Consider the following 18,162-nt stretch of genomic DNA (forward strand, 5'->3'; position numbering starts at 1 on the left):
CAGACCCCCGAAGCCCGGACTTCATAAGAATGGCATTCAGGACCCCTCACACTGCATGCCCTTGTTTTCAAAGCCACGTGAAGGCTCAAGCCATGTATGGAAATAACCTGTGATGTCAATGCTCTTTAGGATTGATATTTCATAAGGTTTCCTAAATTTGACAGTGCCCCTAAACATTCTACACCCTCCCAGTAACCAGTTCTGGAAACCAAAAAAAAAAAAAAACCAAAAACCTTTCTTTAATATTTATTTAGAAATACTCAGTTTACATTTGTTAGTTTCTTAAAGTGTAAAAATCTTAAAATTTTTTCAGAGGGAGGAAGGATAAATTGGGAGATTGGGATTGACAAATACACACTACTGTATCTAAAATAGATAACCAACAAGGACCAGCTGTACAGCCCACGAAGTATACTAACAAAGTTGTAAAAAAGTATAATGGGAAAGAATCTGAGGAGAATATATGTATATCACTGAATCACTTTGCTGTACTGTGAAACTAATACAGCATTATAAACCAATTATATTTTAATTTTTAAAAAGTCACATCCAGACTAAAGAATTCAAATTAACGAGAAAAAGACTGCCCAATTTTTATTTTTTTTAAATTACATAGAAGTGATTTTTATTTTTTTTATTTTATTTTATTTTTAAACTTTACAATATTGTATTAGTTTTGCCAAATATCGAAATGAATCCGCCACAGGTATACCTGTGTTCCCCATCCTGTACCCTCCTCCCTCCTCCCTCCCCATACCCTCCCTCTGGGTCGTCCCAGTGCACCAGCCCCAAGCATCCAGTATCGTGCATCGACCTTGGACTGGCGACTCGTTTCATACATGATATTATACATGTTTCAATGCTATTCTCCCAAATCTCCCCACCCTCTCCCTCTCCCACAGAGTCCATAAGACTGATCTATACATCAGTGTCTCTTTTGCTGTCTCGAAAGAATACATTTGAATCAGTTCTAATGAGATGGATGAAACTGGAACCTATTATACAGAGTGAAGTAAGCCAGAAAGAAAACCACCAATACAGTATACTAACGCATATATATGGAATTTAGAAAGATGGTACCAATTTTTGTTTTAAATGGGCAAAGATCGAAACAGGAATTTCACTAAAGAAGATATTCAGACGGCTCAACATCATTGCACATGAGGGAAAGAAACTAAAAAGGCAAGGAGATACCGTCACAGTGGAGTGCAGTGCTGAAAACTGACCATGTAGGTAATACAAGTGCTCCTGAGGGTGTAGAAAGCTCAGAACCCTCACATATGGCATGGAATACAAACTCATCTAACTACTCAAAAGAACTCTCTGAGGCTACCTTCTCAAACTAAATATATGCCAAATTTATGATGAAGCAGTTCCACACCCACCAGGAGGAAAGTGCTAGCCCTCCTATTTTCATCACACCATTCACATCAACGTTACTCTGAATGAGCCAAAATTTGCAAACGAAGGCAATGTCATCATATTTTAGAGTCCATACATAACTGGAGGAATAGTCATACATAAAATACTATTTTCAAGACAAAACCAAGCAATACCAACAATGAGTTATTGATACATGTAAAAACATGAGTAATCCCATACTAAGCGAGGTAAGTCAGAAAGTCTCCTTTCAATGGCATTGACTCTTCCTACTGTCACGCAGTCATCTCCACAAATAAAGGCTCGTGGATGCAAAGGGCACAGGGTTGGAGGCGAGAGTTTCCAGGGAGAAGCAAACTGTGATGTCCCCACGTCTGTCCTCTGGGCTCTGCATCCTCAGGTGAATCTCGTCATGAGAGGGAGCGAGGCTCAGCCATACCCCTCAGCCCAGCTCCTAGTGGCCACCACACCTGCAGAGCCAATAGAGTCTCAGGTCCGAGAGTCAGACCCATTTCATTCATTCTGGGCTCTGCCTCAAGGCATATGCGACCTTAGTTCCTCAACCCAGGATCGAGCCCCTGCCCCCTGCATGGAAACTCACAGGCTCAACCACTGGACCAACAGGGAAGGCCCTGGAGAATCACACAGCTTAGCTCCAGGCAGGACAGGACCGCCCAGCCCCACCGGCAACTCCAGAGCCATTCCCCGGACGTCCGCGCAGGGGCACAGGGGTGCTCACCTGGTGTAGTAGGTCCAGGTGAGGCCATAGGTGAGGAGGAAGCCAGCCCCCATGAGGGCCCCTCTGATCAGGGTGAGGACCAGGGGCCAGGAGCCCTGCTGCTCCTCAGTCTCACAGCTGCAGGGAGGGGCGCCTTCTGGGGAAGGGAGAGGGGGTGAAGCTCAGTCCCCAGACCCAGCACTCCCAAAGGCACACACCTGCCCAGGCTGCCCGTCCCCAGCACCTGTCCTGCAACTCACTCTGCACAGAGAGGCTGAAGGAAACTTGCTGGGAGCCCAGAGGGTTCTGCGCTCGGCAGGTGACTTCTCCATCTCCAGCCGGTACTTGTGGTATCTCCAAGACCCCGGTGCTGGAGATGGGGGTAGCCTCCAGGGTGGGAGACCCTTGGAACCAGCTCAGCTGTGCAGAGGGATTGCTGTCAGCAACACACAGCAGCTGCAGCGCCTGGCCTTCTGAGATGAGAATAGATGCGGTGTTCTGCAGAATCTTGTGGGCTTTGGGGGAAAGCCCAGTGGGAGAGCTGGGGGAGGCTGAGGTCTCCTCCTCCCTCCTTCCCAGGATCTCCTGGCTTTGCTTTGTCCTCCCCTGGCTGGCCAGCTGGGTTCCCTGTGGTCCCAGGGCTGGACCTTCCCACCCTAAGCAGGCTGAGCCAACATGTCTGGGCCTCGTATCTTCAGGGGAGGCTTGGTGTCTCAATGGGACAGGCCTGGGCTGTTTGGTGGAAAGAAAACACAGAGCCTCAAGGCTTGAGATGTTGATTCAGTGAAGGCAGCAGGAGATGGGACTAAGGAGGCTTTTGTGGAAGAAAGCCACACAATAGAACCATGGTGAAGGAAATGGGCTTTGAACAGGGTGTGTGAGTGTGTATATATGTGGGGTGTATGTGTGTGTGCCTGTGTGAATGTGTGCCTGAGTGCACGTGTGCCTGAGTGCACATATCTATGTCCATGAGTGTATGTGTACATGATGGGTGCCTGTGCTGTGGGTATATCTCTGTGTATATGTGTGATGTGTATGTGCCTGTGTGTATGGGCGTTTCTGTGTGTGTCTCAGTGTATGTTCACGTGTATGTACTATATGTGTGCCTGTGTGTGTGAGTCTCAGTGTGTATTGCATGTGTGTGTGGTCTAGTGCATGGGAGGTGGGGCAGGGTGGTGATTTTCTCCTTGATCCTCCCCTATCTGATCACATTCAAGCCCACTCCCCTGCCCCACCTTGGAGGCAGTCCCAGGAGCAGGACCCAGCCCTGGAGAGGAGAGGTCCTGTCCTACCTGTGACATTTTTGAAGGAGAGGCTGATGTGGAGGTTCCTCGGAATATCTGGGGCAGAAAGACACGGGCTTGCTGCAGAGGGAGGAGTGGGATGGAAACTGACCAGCACCCCAGGAGGGAAACCAGGAGGTGGGGGTGGGTGTCCTTCATGGCCACTCCCCACCTCAGCTCCCAGGGCGCAGACCCACAGACGAGTAGGCTGGCCTTCTCTCTACACACACACACACACACACACCACCGCCCTCAGGGACCCCATCACCCCTCCACACTCACAGGAGACGTTGAGAAGGACGGTTCTCTCTAGGGTCACCTGCTGGATTGTCACCCGACAGGTAAGGTTGGTGCCGTGGTCCTGGGGCCTCGGGGTGAGGGTGAGCTCCGAGGAGTGGAGGGTGTCTGGGTTCATGGCATCAAGGGCGTCCCCCGCCCAGGAGAACAGGAGAGGGTGTGGCTCATCACAGGCTAGTGACAGTGTGCAGGTCAGCTTTGTGGGGCGGCCGGACTCCAGAGGCTCCAGAAAATGGATGTCGGGTTTCCCTGGAGAAAGGGAGATGAGGAGACAGAGGGAGATGCCTGGACGCAGGGGTGTGGGGACCCAGAGGGTCAGGGTCACAACTCCTTCCCAGTTCTGGGTCTCTCGTGATCCCTCAAACCCCAAGACCTGGAGCAGGGAGGGCTCCTATACCCTGTTCCTGTTCTAATAGAGGAGTCTCCATGGGCCAGGGTCCTCTCCTGGGCCCCCTGTCATACCTGTCACCTGCAAATTCAGCTTCTTATCTTTGTAATTGTATCTCACATCATATCCTCTCTCCACTCGGAAGTAGTAGACTCCTGAGTCGCTCAGCCTGGCCTGTCTGATGCTCAGGGAGCAGTCATTGTTGCTGGGGTCCCCGAGGAGGCTGAATCGGCCCCGGGTCTCTGGCTTCACTCGTTTCCTTGGGTCGTTTGTGGCCACAGCATCATTGGTGTGCTGGTCTTTTTCCCGGAACCAGTAGGTGAAAAGTTCGGCAGAGGAATACCAGGGATATCCCGAATTCCAGGGGTAGGAGAAGGAGCAGGTCACGCGGACGTCCATGCACGCCTTCACCGCCACTGATTCCTGCACTTCGAGCCTGTACCCTGCCATTTCCTGCAGGGACCCTGGGGAACACAGAGGCTCAGCGGCAGCTCCAGCCCCTCCCCACGCGTGCTCCCCTCCCCCAGCCGTGAGCCCCGTCCCCCACCTCCCCACTCACCCCCCCACAGCAGGGGCAGCAGCAGCAGGGGCACCATGTCAGCATCCGCCAGCACAGAGCCGGTTCAGGTCCCTCTGCTGGGGAGGGAAGCGCCCCGAATGTGGGGAGGGAACGAGGAAGCCCCAGCAGGAAGCCAGAGGGTGACAGAGACAGAGCCTTGGCCAAGCACAGAAGGGGAACTTGGACGCCCCAGGCCATGGAGGAGGGGTGGCCTTGAGAAGGCAGAAGGTCCCACCCCACACCCCACAACCCAGGGGGAGGTCCTGAGGCCCCCAGAGGCCGAGAGGCTTCACTGCACGTGGCTCTGACATGACCACCCATCCAGTGATGCTCAGGTCCACGGTGGGATCGCCCAGCAGCCGGCACAACCAGAAAAGAGAAACCAGGTCCAGCCCTGGTCATCGGGTGGGACTGACCCTGCAACAGAGAAACACTGAACTTTCTGGAAAAGAACATTGAAAGATTTCTCAAAACTACTCAGACTTGGGCAGGAAGACTCACATACGCTGGAGGGTGGAAGCCAGGAAGGAAAGCTGAGCGTGAAAAGCTCCTTTGCCCAGAAGGGTTTTCAGAACAGGGCACACGGGCTGTGCGTCGTCATGGATCTGAGGGTCTGTGGGACCAGCCGACCAGGACAGGCCCACGCAAAGTGGGGTGGTAAAGGAAGAACTTTGCCCCATTCAGCTGGGACCACAAAGTCCAGACCTCACACAGAAACACAGTTCACGACCCCTCACTCTGGATGGCCTTCTTTTCAAAGCCACATGAAGGCTTAAGTCATGTGTGCAAAAAACCTGTGAACTTACTGCCCTTTTGGGAAAAAATTCTTTAAGATTCAGAAATTTTACTATGATCATAAACGTTTTAGACACTTTCAGGAAGAAGCTATGGGACTGATGGAAAGTTTCTTTTACAGTTAGATAGAAATATTAATATATTTTTTACTTTTTTAAACTACAGAAAGAAAAAGATATGTCCGTCAATTAATCGTGCCAGTGGAAATACTGTATTTTCTTTCTACTCTATTTTAGATATAATTAATCTTATTTCCTCATATAATGGGCTTCCCTGCTAGCTCAGATGGTAAAGAATCTACCCTCGGTGTGAAGACCAGGGTTTGATCCCTGGGTCAGGAAGATCCCCTGGAGAAGGGACTGGCAACCCACTCCAGCATCCTTGCTTGGAGAATTCCATGGACAGAGGGCCCTTGCAGGCTACAGTCCATGGGATCACAAAGAGTCAGACATGGCTAACTAACACTTTATTAGTAGAATATTCATATTAATATACATGCTTATTCTCCTAAAAAGAGGCAATCAAAGAGGATCAGGCCAAAAGTATGGGGAACAGGTGTTACGCAGGTGTGATAGGTATGTCTGACTTCTGAGAAAAATGGTATGGTGGCCCAGTGATTAGCATTCTGCACTCTCACTGTCTCCGGCCCAGCTTCAATCCCTGGTCTGGGAACTAAGACCCCACAAGCCCTAGGTCATGGCTTAAAAAAAAAGGAAGAAAGAAAAATAGTCTGCAATAACTGTCTTATCTTTGGTTTCAGCATTTTATGTTTTGTGATTGATTATGTAGGTTTCTCATTTCGAAAGAAACTCAGATGTGATGTGCCTGTGATATTGACACTTTTAGGAAATATATATTTGGCCTTCATCCACAGTTCCTGGCCCACAGATTCATGAATTGTTGGAATTTACTGATTGATAAGAGATATGGCAGATTCTTTGTTCATTTGCTCTTTGTTCTCAGTCTCTGAAAACACTTCAGGGCCACACCAGAGACCTGGGGTCACATTTTGTATTTGGGGGCCTTGTCTGTATTGTATGCAGTGACACTGTTTTTTTCTTTTTCTTTTTTTGTTTTGCCTAAGGAGGGATTCAAACACTTGAGTCAATGTCAGGCTCCACAGAACCCTGGACTGGCCCTGCCCAGGGTCCTGGTGAAAAAGAGGGGATGAGCTCTCTCCCTCACTCCTCACCGGTTGCGAGAACATTGCTGGACAAGCAGGCGCTGGAGAAGGCCAGGATCCGCAGGGCTGTGCAGCACACCTTCAGAGCGGCTGGTGTCCAGCAAAGGTCAAGCTGGGACGGTCAAAGAACAAGAAACAAGCAGTGTTGGTGAGGATGTGGGGTAAAGGGAACCCTTGGGCACTGCTGGTGGGAATGTGAATTGTGCGGCCACTATGCGGACACTGTGCAGGTTCCTCAAAACTAAAAATAGAGCCTCAAGCACTTTCACTTTGGGGCCTTTAAAGAAGATGAAATAGGCAATTTGAAAAGATATATGAACCCCATGTTCATGGAAGCGCTATGTACATTATTGAAGACATGGAAACAACTTCCATATCCGATGGTGAGAGAATGAATAAAGAAACTGCAGTGTGTGCATACTCGTGATCATTCTTCAGCTATAAAAGAGAAGGAAATCCTGCCTTTACAATACATGGATGGTACGTGAGGGCATTAGGGTAATGAAACACGTTAGACAGAGGAAGGAAAATACTGTATGATCTCACAGGTAGGTGGAACTGAAAAAAAAAACAAACAACATAACGTCATAGATAAAGAGAAATAACTGGTGGTTCTCAGAGGTAGAGAGTGGGCTCTATGGCAAAATTGGCAAAAGTGGTCAGAAGGTACACATTTCCAGGAATAAAATAAATAAGTCATGGACATGTAATGTACATCATGGTGACTATATTTAAAATGTTAAGGACACTAATACAGTTAACAATACTGCACTGTATATTTGAAAGTTGCTAAAAGACTAGATCTTAAAATTTTTCTTCACACAAAAAAATTTTAGCCTTATAGATATAAATTTTAATTAGGCATATTTGGTGATCATTTTGTAATATGTACATATATTAAATCATTATATTGTACACCTGAAACTAACACATGTTATACCTGTATCTCAGAGAGAATATGTGTCTATGTATGTGAAAGATTTGAAAATCGTCAAGTTGGGGGCTTGGATTAGAGTGGTCCAAAACTAAGAGAGTGTTCCCTGCTTGACAGGCTCCAGTGGCCTTTCAACAGCTGCACAATCGATTACTTATGTTACATTTCCTCTGTGGAAATATACAATACGTAGTGTGGCTTCTAGTGTGGCTACTGTCCCTGATTTACTGATTAAATCTCCAGAGATGAAAACAGTGAACACTGGATGAGTGCGAATGCCTTTGTGATAAAATTCACAGTGCATTGGAAATAAAAGAGAAATTCCCTAAAAAGATGAAGGGTATCTTTAGATAACATCATACTTAATGGAGTAGCATAGGTTCCACCCTAGCAAGTCAACAAATATCGGTAAAAGGTATAACAATTGAAAGGAAAAAAGAAAGATTTTGTTCATAAAAGTTCTACATGTAGAAAAATCCAAAAGTTTATACCGATACATTTAGAGGTTTAACAAGAGAGCACAATGACTTGAGACAAATTCTAATTTGAAAAATCCATTGCAGACTTCCCTGTGGTCCATGATCAAGCATCTGCCTTCTAAAGCAAGGGATGGGAATTTGATCCCTGATAAGGGAACCAAGGTCCCACATGCCTTGCCACTCGGCCAAAAAAGATCAGTTACGTTCTCATATCACAGTAATATAAAACTGTATGAGAGCCATTGACAGTTGCATCAAAAATTAGGATATACCTGGAATCTATCTAACATTTAGAAAGGTATACAACAAGAGGATATACAAAACCTCAATGGAGAAAATTATAAATCTGTCTTGAAGGACATTAAAGATATAAATAAATGGGAAAATATACCACATTAGGGGTTTGAAAAAAGAATATAAATATCCATTCTACTCAAAAAAATGTGCAGAATCAAAATGTATGTCACTGCATCCCAAGTGGACATCTGTGGAACTCAGTAACTCCACTGTAAAATTTATAAGGAAGCAGACATTTCAAGGAAGGCAAGGGAACCTTGAAAAGAACAATGTGTGAGGCCTGGCTCTGCAAGTTGTGAAGATACATAACCCCCTGCCTGCTTGCTTAGTTGGACAGTCATGTCTGACTCTTTGCCACCCCATGGACTGTAGCCCACAAGACTCCTGGGTCCATGGGATTGTCCAGGCAAGAATACTGGATTGGGTTGCCATTCTCTTCTCCAGGGTATATTAGAGCATAGTAGAACCAAACTTTTGGACTGAAAGAGGCATGGTCAGGTAGACTAGTGGATCGGAAAAGGGAACCTAGAAATAAACCCCAACCACAGGAAGCATCATGTGCAATAGAAAAGGTGATAGAAAGAAGTGACAAAGAGATAGGCGTTTCAATTACTCTGTGGGCGACAGGGGATCTGAAGCCAGTCAAATGCAACTGCACCCCTAGCTCATATGGGAACCAAAATCAAGTGCAGATGGGCTGAAGATCTATTTAGAGAGACAAACAGTAGAGCTTCTGCAAGATACTGCAGCAGTTATCTCCATGAACTGTGGTGGGGCAGGATTCCTGAACAACACAGAAACAACACCATCTCTAAGACAGACGCTGAAATCCCGAGCTGTATTCAAATGAAGAACTTTTCATAACAGACATCCCTGGGAGTGCCGAATTGAAAGCCATCAGGTGGGAGAAGACACTGACGACACAGATAACCATCAAAGTAACAGTAGCCAAAATATGAGTTTCTACAAATGCCTAAGGTAAAAGAAATATACAGAAATGGGCCCAAATGAGCAGGACTTTCATCGAGGGCAATGTACAAGGCGACCATCAGGGAATGGAAAGCTGCCCCACGTCACTGCAGCCAGGAACCTGCACATTAAGACACTAACAGGGTATGACTATACGTGCTCCAAGTAGCCAGCTATTAAAGTCTCTCAAAACACCAACTGCTGGGAAAGTGTGGAGCAATGGTTGTTGAAATGTAAGTTGGCCCACACGTTTGAGAGGAAAACAGCTTCATCCAGCAAGCCAAGCCTGTGCTTACATCAGGACTCAACACTTCCACTCCTTGGATGCATGTTCTAGAGCAGCCATGATGAATGGTGGCCAAAACCCACATGTGGCAATTGAAGGGTTTAAAGATGGTTATAAGGCTGGGTGTTGGGAGGGGCCACACGAAGTGCTGTAAGGTGAAACGACACTGGGTTTCTAGGTTTAGTATAAGAAAATGAATGTGGGAGTTTTTGGTATTCTGGGGCCAATTCCTACACGTCTGTCATTTCACCCACACCACCCACAAGCAATTCTGAGACACCAGGAGTGCATCCCAGAATTCAATTCAACTCAATCCAACTCAATGTTGACACTGTCTACCTGTAAATAGCATCTCTTCCTACAAGACTTCAGTCCTTCCAGACTGCCCCTCCAGTTTCATATGCCTGTTTCACGTCCAGGTTGTCACATGTACACCTGATCTGCTGGTTACACATTGTTCAGTTCAGTTCAATCGCTCAGTCTTGTCTGAGTCCTTGAGACCCCATGGACTGCAGCACACCAGGCCTCCCTGTCCATCACCAATTCCAGGAGTTTACTCAAACTCATGTTCATTGAGTCAGTGATGCCATCCAACCATCTCATCCACTGTGGTCCCCTTCTCCTCCCACTTTCAATCTTTCCCAGCATCAGGGTCTTTTCCAATGAGTCAGTTCTTCACATCAGGTGGCCAAAGTATTGGAGTTTCAGCTTCAACATCAGTCCTTTTAATGAAAACTTAGGACTGATTTCCTTTAGGATGGACTAGTTGGATCTCCTTGCAGTCCAAGGGACCCTCAAGAGTCTTCTCCAACACCACAGTTGAAAAGCATTAATTCTTCGGCACTCAGCTATCTTAATAGTCCAACTCTCACATCCATACAACTCTCACGTCCATTCATGACTACTGGAAAACCATAGCTTTAACTAGACAAAACTTTATTGGCAAAGTAATGTCTCTGCTTTTTAATATGCTGTCTAAGTTGGTCAAAGCGTTTCTTCCAAGGAGCAAGTATCTTTTAATTTCATGGCTGCAGTCACCATCTGCAGTGATTTTGGAGCCCCCCCAAAATAAAGTCTGTCACTGTTTCCCCATCTATTTGCCATGAAGTGATGGGACCAGGTGCCTTGACCTTAGTTTTCTGAATGTTTAGTTTTAAGCCAACTTTTTCACTCTCCTCTTTCACTTTCATCAAAACATTCTTTAGTTCTTCGCTTTCTGCTGTAAGGGTGGTGTTATCTGCATATGTGAGATTGTTGATATTTGTCCCGGCAATGTTGATTCCAGCTTGTGGTTCATCCAGTCCACCATTTCTCATGATGTATTCTGCATATAAGTTAAATAAGCAGGGTGACAATATATAGTCTTGACACACTCCTTTCCTGATTTCGAACCAATCTGTTGTTCTATGTCCAGATCTAACTGTTGATTCTTGACCTGTACACAGATTTCTCAGGAAGCAGGTCAAGTGGTCTGGTATTCCCATCTCTTTAAGAATTTTCCAGAGTTTGTTGTTTTCCACACAGTCAAAGGCTTTGGCATAGTAAATAAAGCAGAAGTAGATGTTTATCTGGAACTCTCTTGCTTTTTTGATGATCCAATGGATATTGGCAATTTGATCTCTGGTTCCTTTGCCTTTTCTAAATCCAGCTTGAACATCTGGAAGTTCACGGTTCAGTACTGCTGAAGCCTGGCTTGGGGAATGTTGAGCATTACTGTACTAGCATATGAGATGAGTGCAATTGTGCAGTAGTTTGAGAATTTTTTGGCATTGCCATTCTTTGCAATTGGAATGAAATCTGATATTTTCCAGTCCTGTGGCCACTGCTGAGTTTTCCAAATTTGCTGGCATATTGAGTGTGGCACTTTCACAGCATCATCTTTTAGGATCTGAAATAGCTCAACTGAAATTCCATCACCTCCCCTAGTTTTGTTCATAGTAAGGCCCACTTGACTTCACATTCCAGTATATCTGGCTCTAGGTGAGTGATCACACCATCATGATTATCTGGGTCATGAAGATCTTTTTTTTTTTTTTTTTTTTTTTTATCATTCTTCTGTGTATTCTTGCCACCTCTTCTTAATATCTTCTGCTTCTGTTAGGTCCATACCATTTCTGTCCTTTATTGTGCCCATCTTTGCATGAAATGTTCCTTTGGTATCTCTAATTTTCTCGAAGAGATCTCTAATCTTTCCCATTCTATTGGTTTCCTCTATTTCTTTGCACTGATCACTGAATAAGGCTTTCTTATCTCTTCTTGCTATTATTTGGGACTCTGCATTCAGACAGGTATATCTTTCCTTTTCTCCTTTGCCTTTCACTTCTCTTCTTTTCTCAGCTATTTGTATGGGCTCCTCAGACAGCCATTTTTGCCTTTTTGCATTTCTTTTTCTTGGGGATTGTCTTGAGCACTGCCTCCTATACATTATCACGAACCTCCATAGTCCATAGTTCTTAAGGCACTCTGTCTATCAGATCAAATCCCACGAATCTATTTGTCACTTCCACTGTATAATCATAAGGGATTTGATTTAGGTCATACCTGAATGGTCTAGTGGTTTTCCCTACTTTCTTCAATTTAAGTCTGAATTTGGCAATAAGGAGTTCATGATCTGAGCCACAGTCAGCTCCCGGTCTTGTTTTTGCTGACTGTATAGAGCTTCTCCATCTTTGGCTGCTAAGAATATAATCAGTCCTATTTTAGTATTGAGCATCTGGTGATGTCCATGTGTAGAGTCTTCTCTTGTGTTGTTGGAAGAAAGTGTTTGCTATGATTAGTGCATTCTCTTGGCAAAACTCTATTAGTCTTTGCCCTGCTTCATTCTGTACTCAAAGGCCAAATTTTCCTGTTATTCCAGGTGTTTCTTGACTTCCTACTTTTGCATTCCAGTCCCCTATAATGAAAAGGACATCTTTTTTGGATGTTAGTCCTAGAAGGTCTTGTAGGTCTTCATATAACTGTTCAACTTCAGCTTCTTCAGCATTACTGGTTGAGGCATAGACTTGGATTACTGTGATATTGAATGGTTTGCCTTGGCAATGAACAGAGATCATTCTGTCATTTTTGAGGTTGCATCCAAGTACTGCATTTCAGACTCTTTTGTTGACTATGATGGCTACTCCATTTCTTCTAGGAGATTCTTGCTCACAGTAGTAGATATAATGGTCATGTGAGTTAAATTCACCCATTCCAGTCCATTTTAGTTCACCAATTCCTAGAATGTCAATGTTCACTCTTGCCATCTCCTGTTGACCACTTCCAATTTGCCTTGATTCACGGACCTAACATCCAGGTTCCTATGCAATATCATTCTTTACAGCATTGGACTGTACTTCCATCACCAGCCACATCCACAACAGGGTGTTGTTTTTGCTTTGGCTCTGGCTCTTCGTTCTTTCTGGAATTATTTCTCCACTGATCTCCAGTAACATACTGGCCACCTGCCTACCTGGGGAGTTCATCTTTCAGTGTCCTCTCTTTTTCCCTTTTCACACTGTTCATGGGGTTCTCAAGGCATACTGAAGTGGTTTGGCATTCCTTTCTCCAGTGGACCACGTTTTGTCAGAACTCTCCACCATGACCCATCCGTCTTGGGTAGCTCTACATGGCATGGCTCATAGTTTCATTGCGTTAGACAAGGCTGTGGTCCATGTGATCAGACTGGTTAGTTATCTCCCACTGAAACTCAAAACTGAGTTCTGTTCCTGGAGCCGAAGAATGAATTCCGCAAACAAGAAAACACTCACACAGGCAATATTAATTTTAAAAGATAGAGATACACAGTTCTCAGCATAGACAATGAGAGGATGTGAAGTAACCACAAAGACAGGAATAACAGCAGATTTGCATCTTTATTAGAATTGATCTGTTCTTATTCGGTTTGCTCAGGGCCCGAGGTGTGTGATTTCTGACCAATCAGTTTAAATGTGCCAATGTCCAGTGTGTCGTTTTTATGTTTTTCTTGGATCCCCCAGTTTCTGTTTCTCCAGACGTTGTGCTGCCATCTATCGACCCTTTCTGAAGACCCCAGATCATTATTTAAAGACCAAATGCATCTTTAAGAGGTCATGCAGATCCTAATAGAAAATAAAATAACTCAAACAATTGAAGTGGGGACACCTACAACCATTTTTACATTCCAAAAGAGTTACAACTTCCTATCAGTGAAAAATGTATATATCACACTTTTAAAAATATTTATTCATGTATTTGCTTATTTTTGGCTGTGCTGGGTCATAGTTGCAGGGAGCAGGGGTCTACACTCCAGTTGTGGTGTTCCCACTGCAGTGGCTTCTCTTGTTGTGGGAGACAGACTCTAGGCCCCCAGGCTTCAGTAGTTGCCGTGTGGGCTCAGTAGTTGGGGCTCACGGACTTGGTTGCTCAAGGACATGTGGAATCTTCCCAGACCAGGGATCAAACCACTATCCCTTGCATTGACAGGTACATTCTTAACCACTGGACCACCAGGGAAGTCCCATGCATAGATTTTTAAAAAACAAATCAATAGTAATATTTTATCAAGGTGGTATTCACATGACATGGAAGTACTAATGATAGCTTTGGATGTGCACACTTTTAGAAGATGAGATAGAGGAAACTAAATGATGTTGGATGATACAGTAATGTGGACCTGGAGCCTCCCTCTTGTGGAGGAAAGAGGAGGTGCTGTTGACAGTTCTAGACCACAGGACAGTGGGAGGAGAACTGGGGAGATGACTCTTGGCCCCACCAGTGTGGGCACCAGACAGACATTCGGGAAAAGGCCTTCTCCTTTTTTTTCTCCAGGAAGGGTGAGTTTTTGCAACATGATACCTAGTATCTGATTGAAGCTATTTCCTGTCCTCAAGGACCATTCTTTCCTGCTATCCCCAATACATACACAAAATACAACTGTATGTAGTGCTGGGGAAATGAAGGAAGATATCTACCAGAAAACATTTTAAAACATTCCCAAGATGGTAATGATAACTCTATATGCAAGACAGCAAAATAGACACAGATGTATAGAACAGTCTTTTGGACTCTGTGGGAGAAGGCGAGGGTGGGATGATCTGAGAGAATAAAATTGAAACATGTATATTATCATATATGAAACAGATTGCCAGTCCAGGTTTGATGCATGAGACAGGGTGCTCAGGGCTGGTGCACTGGGATGACCCTGAGGGATGGGATGAGGAGGGAGGTGGGAGGGGGGTTCGGGATGGGGAACACAGGTACACCCATGGCTGATTCATATCAATGTATGGCAAAGACGACTACAATATTGTAAAGTAATTACAATAATCCAACTAAAATAAATAAATAAAACATCCCCATGGATAATTGCATCAAAGAGAATAAATACTCAGGAATAAATTTCATCAAGGAGAAGAGACATAAGCCATTGATGAAAGAAACTGAAGAAGACACAAGAAATGGAAAGATATACATGCTCACAGATTAGAAGAATGAATATTGGGAAAATGTCCATTGTACCTTGCAATACAGATTCTATTCAATCCTTATCTAGAATACCCATGGCATTTTGAACAGGGCCAGAACAAATAACCCTCAAATTTTTATGACACCATCAAAGACCTCGAATAGTCAAAACAATCTTGAGAAAGAAGAACAAAGCTTGAAGCATGATACTCTCTGATGTCAACCCTACTACAAAGCTGTAGCAATTGAATACAGTCATTAACACTGTCATCATTGTATATGTTGGCAGATGGTAACTAGGTCCTGTCAGGGTGATCAAATATATTTGGTGGTGCAGCATTCTGTTGTACACCTGAAACTAACATAAATATATATATCATCTGTACTTTAATTTTAAAAAGATATTGAGATATGCAAAGATTCCATAATTGGACAGCCAGCACACTAACATACAAATGAAAACACTGATGAGAGGATCTCATAAAATAATTTTTAGACTCTTGCACAGCAAAGAAGAGAGAGAAGAGGGGGAAAGAAAGTCACAAGTCAAAAGACTCACTTGGTAAAGGGACAATTAGAAGTTTGGAATTAACATGTACACACTATTATATATAAAGTAGGTAACCAACAAGGACAAAATATATAGCACAGGGAACATTACTTGGCACCTTGTAGTAAGCTATGATGGAAAACAACCTGAAAAGAATATGTATGTTTTATATATTATATATGGAAAAGAACCTAAATAGAATATATATACATAAAACTGAATCACTTTGCTACACTGTGGAACTAACACAACATTATAAATCTATTAACTTCAATTTTTTAAAATACACATACAGAATAAAGAATTCAAGTTACTTTTTTCTCAAAAAAGACTGCCCAATTTTTATTATTAAATGAGCAAGAAATCAAACAGGAATTTCACCAAAGCAAATATTCAAATGGTTCAACATCATTGCGCGGAAGGGAAATAAATGCAAAGGGCAATGAGATACTACCACAATGGAGTGCAGCGCTGAAAAGTGAGCCTGCAGGCAACACAAGTGGTGCTGAGGATGTAGAAAGTTCAGAGCCCTCGTATATGATGCTGGGATGGAAATTCACTTGGCTAATCAAGAGAACTCCTTGAGGCTGCCTTCTAGAATTAAATAAATGTCAGCCTTATGACGAAACACGTCCATACCCACCAGGAAAGAAGTGCTGTGCTGCTGTGATCTGCTTGTTCCTTCAGTCATGTCTGGCACTTTGCGACCCCATAGACTGTATCCCGCCAGACTCCTCTGTCCATGGGGATTCTCCAGGCAAGAATACTGGAAGTCAGTTGCCATGCCCTCCTCCAAGGGATTTCCCCAATGCAGGGGTCAAACCCCAGTCTCTCGCATTGCAGGAGGATTCTTTACTGGTTGAGTCACCAGGGAAGTCCAAGAACACTGGAGTGGGTAGTCTATCCCTTCTCCAGGGGAACTTCCTAACCCAGGAATTGAACTGCGTCTCCAGCATTGCAGGCAGATTCTTTACCAACTGAGCCACCTGGGAAGCCCAGAGAAGCGCTAGCCTTCCTATTTTCATCACAACGTTCATATCAAAGTGGTTTTGAAAGGGCCAAAATTGGGAAACAAATGCAATGTCAGAGAGTATTTTAGGCTTGATACATGACTGGAGGTGTAGTCCCACAGAAAATATTATTTGAAAGGCAATAATTATAGCAAAACCAAAAAATCCTTGATACATGTAAAAACACTGATAGCCTGAAAAACAAAGTACTGAGACACAGCACACAGTCTGGCTCACAGATCTATCAGGAGAGAAAAAGGAGAGCCTGACACTCAAGGTTGCAAAGCATCTGACCTGCTTTCTCTCAACCACTGTTGTGTCTCTGCTGCTCCTGGATCTTCCTGCCAAGCTGGAGACATAGGTGCCTCTCCCCTCACCCTACAGGCTGTCACACCTCTTAGCACATCACCATCTGAGCTGCCCACCTCCTTCTCTTTACTGTGAGAACTGCTCCTCCCGCTTCCAGTCTCAGCCCAGCCCCCTTCTTTCTGACAGTGTAAGCTGACCACCAGGGGGAGGTGGGAAGAATCTGCTTGCTGAAATTTGTGGTATAAGCATGGTGTGTATATACAAACACCTCCATCCAACTGTACTCTTCAGAACTGCAACTTTGCTCAATTTAAGGTAGGCATCAAAAAGAAACAGGAAACCTTCATGGAAACAGATCAACCGAAAATATTGGTGCAATAAGAGATTATTTTGCTTTAAAAAGTCTCAGAGGAAAACCAAATGGTAAGATCGATTTTCATATTTGTATATCACTTAATCGGAGAAGGCAATGGCACCCCACTCCAGTACTCTTGCCTGGAAAATCCCACGGATGGTGGAGCCTGGTAGGCTGTAGTCCATGGGGTCGCTAAGAGTCGGATAGACTGAGCGACTTCACGTTCACTTTTCACTTTCATGCATTGGAGAAGGAAATGGCAACCCACTCCAATGTTCTTGCCTGGAGAATCCCTGGGACGGGGGAGCCTGGTGGGCTGCCGTCTATGGAGTCACACAGAGTCGGACATGACTGAAGTGACTTAGCATAGCATAGCATAGCATAGCATAGCATATTGCTTAATAAAATGCTTAAATTATAAATGTGATAATTTATTCCAGTTATGAAGAAGTAGGTGACTTGACACCAGAAAGAAAAACTGTGTTACTGATTCTACTCTGTGTGGACCTCCACATTGATAGGAAGTTGAAGACTGGAAACTCAGGTGTTAACCAAATCACTTTCGGGTCATGAGGGGAGAAGGTCATGTAGGGCTTGACATGGAGGGAGAGGATCAGGGCGGGAGGGCGGGTTCAGGCAGGACCAAGAGCAGAAGCAGGTAGTAGATGGTGAGTGGGCTTCAGAAACATGAGGTAATAGTGGGCGGGGCTCGGTGTATTCAATACCCGTATTTTATTTTCTATTCCTTATGATGATTTCACATCTTAAAAATCATGATGGTCCATAAAGGACACTGCCTCCAAGGGTCAACCAAACTCTTAGAAACAGAAAAGCGTTCTAACAAGACCTCGTCCTTCAAATGAAAACCAACCAATCCATACCCCATAATGCCCAATCATCCCCTTTGATCCACCCGTCAGTCCCAAATTCACTATTTCCCTTACCCTAA

The 18,162-nt window shown here is 44.5% G+C and overlaps 1 protein-coding gene across 5 annotated transcripts; it reads right to left on the minus strand.

Annotated features, from left to right (window-relative positions):
- Positions 1-230: 230 nt before the first annotated feature.
- On the minus strand, positions 231-4,766 carry LOC139177175 (sialic acid-binding Ig-like lectin 14). Of its 5 annotated transcripts, none has more exons than XM_070771561.1 (7): positions 4,626-4,766; positions 4,141-4,530; positions 3,664-3,927; positions 3,391-3,462; positions 2,359-2,613; positions 2,120-2,252; positions 231-1,850 (listed from the first exon to the last, which is right to left on the minus strand). In XM_070771561.1, the coding sequence occupies exons 1-7, from the start codon at positions 4,660-4,662 to the stop codon at positions 1,835-1,837; spliced, it is 1,167 nt and encodes a 388-aa protein (XP_070627662.1). In that variant the 5' UTR covers positions 4,663-4,766; the 3' UTR covers positions 231-1,834. The 5 variants fall into 5 exon arrangements, with proteins under 5 accessions (XP_070627662.1, XP_070627665.1, XP_070627663.1 ...); XM_070771564.1 differs by having other exon boundaries at positions 2,120-2,255; positions 2,359-2,571; positions 3,391-3,438; positions 4,626-4,765; XM_070771562.1 differs by having other exon boundaries at positions 2,120-2,255; positions 3,391-3,438; positions 4,626-4,765.
- Between the last annotated feature and the right edge of the window lie 13,396 nt (positions 4,767-18,162).

The sequence above is a fragment of the Bos indicus genome, chromosome 18, assembly GCF_029378745.1.
Source record: "Bos indicus isolate NIAB-ARS_2022 breed Sahiwal x Tharparkar chromosome 18, NIAB-ARS_B.indTharparkar_mat_pri_1.0, whole genome shotgun sequence".
NCBI classification, from domain to species: Eukaryota; Metazoa; Chordata; class Mammalia; order Artiodactyla; family Bovidae; genus Bos; species Bos indicus.

Excerpts from the sequence above, each read along its gene's own strand:
- LOC139177175 (XM_070771560.1), bottom strand. The coding sequence starts at position 4,662 with ATGGTGCCCCTGCTGCTGCTGCCCCTGCTGTGGGGGG. Across the intron at positions 3,463-3,663 it reads CGTCCTTCTCAACGTCTCCT|CAAGCCCGTGTCTTTCTGCC; the intron begins GTGAGTGTGGAG and ends CTCCCTCTGCAG. Across the intron at positions 2,614-3,390 it reads CTCCTTCAAAAATGTCACAG|CCCACAAGATTCTGCAGAAC; the intron begins GTAGGACAGGAC and ends TTTCCCCCAAAG.